Here is a 6,201-nt window from a genome sequence, read left to right on the forward strand (position 1 = left end):
CTCAGGCTAAGTTTACCATTAGCTAGTAATATAAAAAGCCCAACTGCAAAGATATTGTGGTCCTTTTTTTCAAAATGAAGAATAAGTAAATTTTTTGAAAGTCGATGCATATTGTTAAAGCAAAACTTTTCACTAAATATATAGAATAGAATAGAATTTTTTCTTGAAATAAAAAAATTAATTCAAACATACACTAAATGTTTATTCATTAAATAAAAATTTTTAATTTAAAAAATATATAAAATTCACGAACAGGAATAATACCTTGATTTTGGATATATAAACCAAAGCGAACTGATATCATGCTGAACAGTTGATAAATTTTGGGACTCACCTTACCTCTAGTTGTCCACAATTGGATAATCAGGTGCAGATCTTTGTAGAATCATGATGTGCTGTCTATTATTACTATTATTTTCAATTTGACATGCAACCTAACGTTTTTTTATTTCGTAGACTCTATTTATTGTTATTTCAAGAGTGATTTTTTTTTTATAAAAATATATAAGTTATTCATAAATTTTGAAGTCATAGTAATACACTGGTCGTTCGGTATGCTCCCACTGTGGCTTCATTTACGATTTTGGATCTTGATCTTGACTTAACTAGTAACATTGGGTCAAACATAAAGTTAGGCCAAGGCCATTAAAATAAAATATACAAAATTCGATGAATTTTTAATTTAAGGAGAAGGGTAGGGGTGCCCAAAATAAAAATAAACAGGTGTTTCGTTAAGAAAGGAGCTAAGTAAGAAAATGGGAAAGCCGAATAAATTAGAGGGAGGGAGGGAGGGTTGAGTGTTAACACAGACAATTCATAAATTTCGTTATTATAACTCAATTGACGTTAAATCAGGTCTTCGAAAATCATATTTTGGACGCCTGATTTCAGTTCTATTTATAATTCGAAACACGCAAAGGGGAGAAGAAGAAGAAGAAGAGAATGGGGTGCTCATTTTCTGGTCTTAATGCATTGTACGATTCCGTTAACGGAGGAGGGGATGTGTGGATCAACGAGAATCGGTTCCGCGTCATGAGGCAGCTCGGAGAAGGTGGTTTCGCCTACGTCTACCTCGTCAAGGAGGTTCTTGCCGACTCTGCTGCCGGTGGCCTCGCCAACAAGCTCAAACACTCCTCTCATCTCTCCGGTTCGATTCATTCCTTAAATCTCTTTCGCATCTGCATTCAGATCTGAAATTTCTATTTCTCTCATTTTTTTTTTTGTTCTTTGAAATTAGCCTGATCTGTGTGATCCATGCAAATCTTTGCATTTAAACGTTCAGTTTTACTTGATCTCCGATGGCATTTCCTTTCTTGAAATTAAAATGCTTCTTCGATTAGAGATTTCGATTTCTGATCTGTTAGAAGTTAATTACTGATTTATCTAATGCTACCGCTTCAAGCCAATGTTCTTCGTTGAGATATTTATATACAATTCTGTTGTTGCGGCAACTGTGAAAGTGATTTTGTTTGTCCTTTTTATTAAGTTTGATGATAAGGCGTGTAATTTTCGTTGCTCCTTTCAACATTTGAGAATAGGAGGTTCTATTGTCTTAGTTTAATTTTGATTATCAGTAGTGAAGAAAGTGCCTTGTCATTGTAATAACTAAAAACTTCCAGTTAACTGTTTTATTTTATTTTATTTTTTCAAAAATTGGTGGGACCTTATGATTCCTTGGATCAAAATAAATCCATCAAATTTACTATCATTTCTCTGCAGATGACGGAACTTATGCTATGAAAAAGGTTCTCATTCAGAACAATGAACAACTTGAGTTGGTCAGGGAGGAGATCCGTGTTTCATCACTGTTCAATCACCCGAATCTGCTTCCACTTCTTGATCATGCAATCATTTCTGTTAAAGTAAGTAGTTATTGCATTCAACACTTATTTCTCTCCTTATTAAATCACAGTTCAGCAGTTTTTTTCAGAAGACGTGAAATCATTAATATAAGAGTATTGTTGGTTCATTCAGGTCAGACACAACCCAAAATCTGATTATTTCACTTAGTTATTTTGCTTAAAAATTTGTTCCTCTATATAATTTGCTTTATTGTATCCCTTGATTCAGGTCTCTGTACATACTTACCAGAAAAATGTTATGCTTGGATCTAATTTTGAAAACATGTTATCAAGGTTTTGAATTAGCAGTTTGTACTTCCAAAATCTATGTACTACAGCAATAGAAAACAACCTCACTTGAGTGAAGGCGATATCTTCGAGGAGCACTTGGGCTGTAACTTAAATGATTTAAAGTGTTCATCATTCTCATGCAATTTGCTTGTCATCTTCATTGTAAAAATTTTCTGAGATGAAAATGAAAACTCATGTGTAGAACCTGCTCCTGCATTATCAATCCCAATGAACATTTTACTTACAAGCTGAGCAATTTAGTTTGTTAATTGAACTTCCTGCATTCTTAGCCCTACCTCACCCACTGCCAAAATATGTAGTGTTGAAGTGATCAATATTTTACAATCTAATATGATGTTTATAACATCTATTATTTATTTTGATTAAAGAACTTTATCAGAACATTTAAATTTCTAAGTAATAGAAGATAAGGCCATATTAATTATTATAATTACCATTACATCTCAAAGACATAGATATTCATTTCCTATATCTACTTTGAATGAAAAGACATGTTAAATCCATTTTGTCTAGACTGGACTGAACAGTCATATAATCCGGTCAAAATGGTTTTTCTTTCTCAGTTCTACTTGTCTGTCTTGGATGTGTACCATGATCTCGTGTGATTTTTCTTGGTAAGGCTAGATGAAAATCTATTGAGATATGTGATTTTGAAGAGATTATAATGAGCCAGCATTAAGGCTTTTCAATGGTACGTACTGGGTGAGATTTGCATATCCTGGCCAAGTTGATTCCAGTCTATTACATAATAATTTGTAATTTGATTAATTCTGTACAAATAAGTCTTGTGCTGCTGGTATAATTTCTTCCGAACATATAATATCACTACTAATGGTGCTGTTTTCCCCGGACTTCTTGCTAATGTTGCTGTACTAAATCTAGGTTCTGCAAACATGGTTGGGAATTTGTTCCTTTCCTTGTTTCAATTCTCGTGCTTTTATATTTATGTAGAACATGTCCTTTTTTTTAGCAGCCTACCCAAGAAACGTCTTGGAACCATGAAGCATACTTGTTATTTCCAGTTCATTTGGATGGAACATTGCTAGACAATGCCAAAACAATGAAAGCCAAAAAGGAATTCTATTCTACCTCAGATGTTCTTCAAATATTTCGGCAGGTAAAATGAACCCTTTGTTCTATGTGCATTTTGCTTATTATAACTTTTTTCATGAGTGTATCTGTGTTGCAACTCAAGATTTCCGGCATGTGATATCTTATTTAACATATATTATAGCCTTTCTTGGTTGTCATTTTTTTATATTCAAAATTTCACCAAGCTATTCTTGCTACATAGGTTATTTGTTCTCTTAAGAATCATATAGTAGAAGAAGAAATATGGATTTCTCTGGTCTGCTTCTTTAGAATCTATCTGAGCAGCATTTTTTTTTTTTTTGCTTTTTATTTTCAATGTACTTTTTGACGTTTTAGGGTTTACTATTACTTTAAACTGACAGAAATTTTTTTATTCCAAAACTCTTTTAACCCTGAAAAATCAACTCAACAGCTTTGTGCAGGACTGAAACATATGCATAGTTTAGATCCTCCATATGCACATAACGATGTCAAACCTGGTAATGTTCTCTTAACACATAGAAAAGGACAACCGCCTCTTGCCATTCTTATGGATTTTGGCAGTGCTCGTCCTTCGAGGAGGCAAATTAGCTCCCGATCTGAGGCACTCCAGTTGCAGGTGCTTCTTTATTCTCCTTTCTTATGAAGTGTTGTTTATAAATAAAATTTGTGTACTGTTTTAATGTCTTAGCTCTCCCATTTCTTGGGGTACTGGTAATTTTAAGCAACACAGAATATGTGGTGCTTATAAGTATATCAAGTTTTAAAATGTTTATGAGGCTTTTGCCGCATTTGTAGTTTGTGAAATTGTGTTGGTGCATATGCATCATCGGGCTAGTAATGGATATTTTTAATTTGTTAAAGTACATTAAGCGGTTCTCTGTTTCATTTAAAAACAGTCAATAATTGCTTAGTTTAGGTTCTTATTTTGGCACTACTAATTCTTTAAATAGTTTTTCTTTTTTGAATAAGTTATACTAATAGTCTAATATGAGAGAGCAAAGTTTCATTCCAGTCATCTGGCTTGGATTTTCTAACCTGCTGATTGCTACTTGTCTTTCTATGTAGGAATGGGCTTCTGAACACTGCTCTGCTCCTTTCCGAGCTCCTGAACTGTGGGATTGCCCGAGCCATGCTGATATAGATGAGAGGACTGACATTTGGTCACTAGGATGCACATTATATGCGATAATGTGAGGATTGATCCTTCTTTTTTATGTGATTATGTTAATTTTTATGTTTAGAACTTTTAATAATTGTAAAGAACCTTGGGATACACCACCCCAAAAGCTAGCTCAAAGGGTGGGAGTGCTCAAGACCTTATAAACTCCACATTAGTTGCACATACAACCAATGTGGGACTATATGTCTCACCAATAATCATGCCTTCTTACAACATTTTAACCATATTTCAGTCATTTTTTGGTAGTTTTTTCTTTTAGTTTTATTTGTTTCCTCAAAAACATTAGTATCATATGTACAATACATTTGATTCTGAACCCTTGATGTGTATATAGATCCTACAAATTAACAGATGAATTAGAGTTTTTTAAAGAGCATGAAGAAGGTTGTATATTTTAAGTTGTTTAATTATCGAAGTTGCTTTATGACCATCCCCAACCAATCTCCTTTTTGTTGGAATTGCTGTATGTTGTTGGCTTGTGTGTGTGTAGGTGATGTTGATGAAACAACGTATGAAAATTCTATATTTCTTTGTTCATTTAGTGTAACCTATAAAAGAGAAAAGAAGGGGAAGCTGGAGAATAGTTTTTTTTTTTTTTTTTGGCCCTGATCAAATTTTCTGTCATAGCAGGTGAGATGTTTAGTGCTCTGAGCTCCAAAGAGGGGCTAGTGACCAACTGACCATTAGGTTTAATGGCAAGTCCTACTTATGAGCCAGAGTCACCGGTTCAAAATTGTGGCATGTTTGTGTAAAAGAAATTTAGAAAACACATTAAATGACATTACTGTTTTGAGTAATGCTACTCAACCAACAGTGAGTTCAAAAGAAAAACACATCCATGCGCAAGCTATTGTATCACTCTGCATAGGTTACTATCTCATGATTGTCATCTTTGATTTTGTTTTTTGGGGTGTAGGAAATATATCTTGGCAGCTTTAGGGCACATGCTTAATTGTTTATTATATCACCTGGCTGAATTTTTCAGGTATGGGGTATCTCCATTTGAATATGCACTTGGAGAGTCTGGTGGAAGCCTGCAATTGGCTGTTGTAAATGCACAGGTCAAATGGCCAGCTGGACCTAAGCCTTCATATCCAGAAGCTCTTCGTCAGTTCGTGTCATGGATGCTTCAGCCCCAGGCTGCTGTGCGGCCCCGGATAGATGATATCATTATCCATGTTGACAAGTTGATTGCAAAGTTCTCTGAAGGTAACAGTGGGGCATGATTGCATATTGTAGTCGTTTAAAAAATTTTGTGCATTTACTGTCCAATTATATATCAATGGATCAAAAAGCAATAGCAGTTTAAAATCTTCTTCGTTTTTGGTGTAGTCTAGGTAGTCCGGCGTTGGGTTTATTAAGTATTGTTTCTGTCATTTCTACATAGTTTTGTCTCTTGTAATTTATAAAATAGCCAATCTCCCTGTGTCTTTCTTCAGAATTTATGCGCATAAATGGCATACCATTTATTTATTGATCGATCTTTTTAATGTTTCGCTCACCTAGCAATTGTCCCTATATCTTCAATGAGTATGTATTTGACCAGCTTTACCGTGGCTCCTCATTAACTTTTGAATGGGGATTACGATTATATGGCTTTAGGGATTTTGTACATTCGAATTTCAAAGAAACTATTGTGATATCATTGAAGGTGATCTTAATTTGGTCCTGCAAAGTTTTTTATAATTGTTGTTGATTATGCTTTGAGATCAAAGTGGCATGACACACCTTTAGGTGTTTAAGCTGCGTGCCTCAGCATTGGGCTAGTCTCCATTGCTATGGTAGAAACACTCA

At 34.4% G+C, this 6,201-nt stretch overlaps 1 protein-coding gene across 3 annotated transcripts; it reads left to right on the forward strand.

Annotated features, from left to right (window-relative positions):
* Positions 1-807: 807 nt before the first annotated feature.
* On the forward strand, positions 808-5,889 carry LOC133304969 (uncharacterized). Of its 3 annotated transcripts, XM_061505059.1 has the most exons (7): positions 808-1,029; positions 1,123-1,147; positions 1,720-1,862; positions 3,127-3,270; positions 3,658-3,843; positions 4,293-4,417; positions 5,393-5,889. In XM_061505059.1, exons 1-7 carry the CDS (start codon positions 943-945, stop codon positions 5,631-5,633), a joined length of 951 nt encoding a protein of 316 aa, XP_061361043.1. In that variant the 5' UTR covers positions 808-942; the 3' UTR covers positions 5,634-5,889. The 3 variants fall into 3 exon arrangements, with proteins under 3 accessions (XP_061361043.1, XP_061361041.1, XP_061361042.1); XM_061505057.1 differs by having other exon boundaries at positions 808-1,147; positions 3,124-3,270; XM_061505058.1 differs by having other exon boundaries at positions 808-1,147; positions 5,393-5,888.
* Positions 5,890-6,201: the final 312 nt, after the last annotated feature.

Source organism: Gastrolobium bilobum, unplaced genomic scaffold (assembly GCF_033153095.1).
Source record: "Gastrolobium bilobum isolate Gb01-03AN ecotype WA unplaced genomic scaffold, APGP_CSIRO_Gbil_v1 utg2887, whole genome shotgun sequence".
NCBI lineage: Eukaryota > Viridiplantae > Streptophyta > Magnoliopsida > Fabales > Fabaceae > Gastrolobium > Gastrolobium bilobum.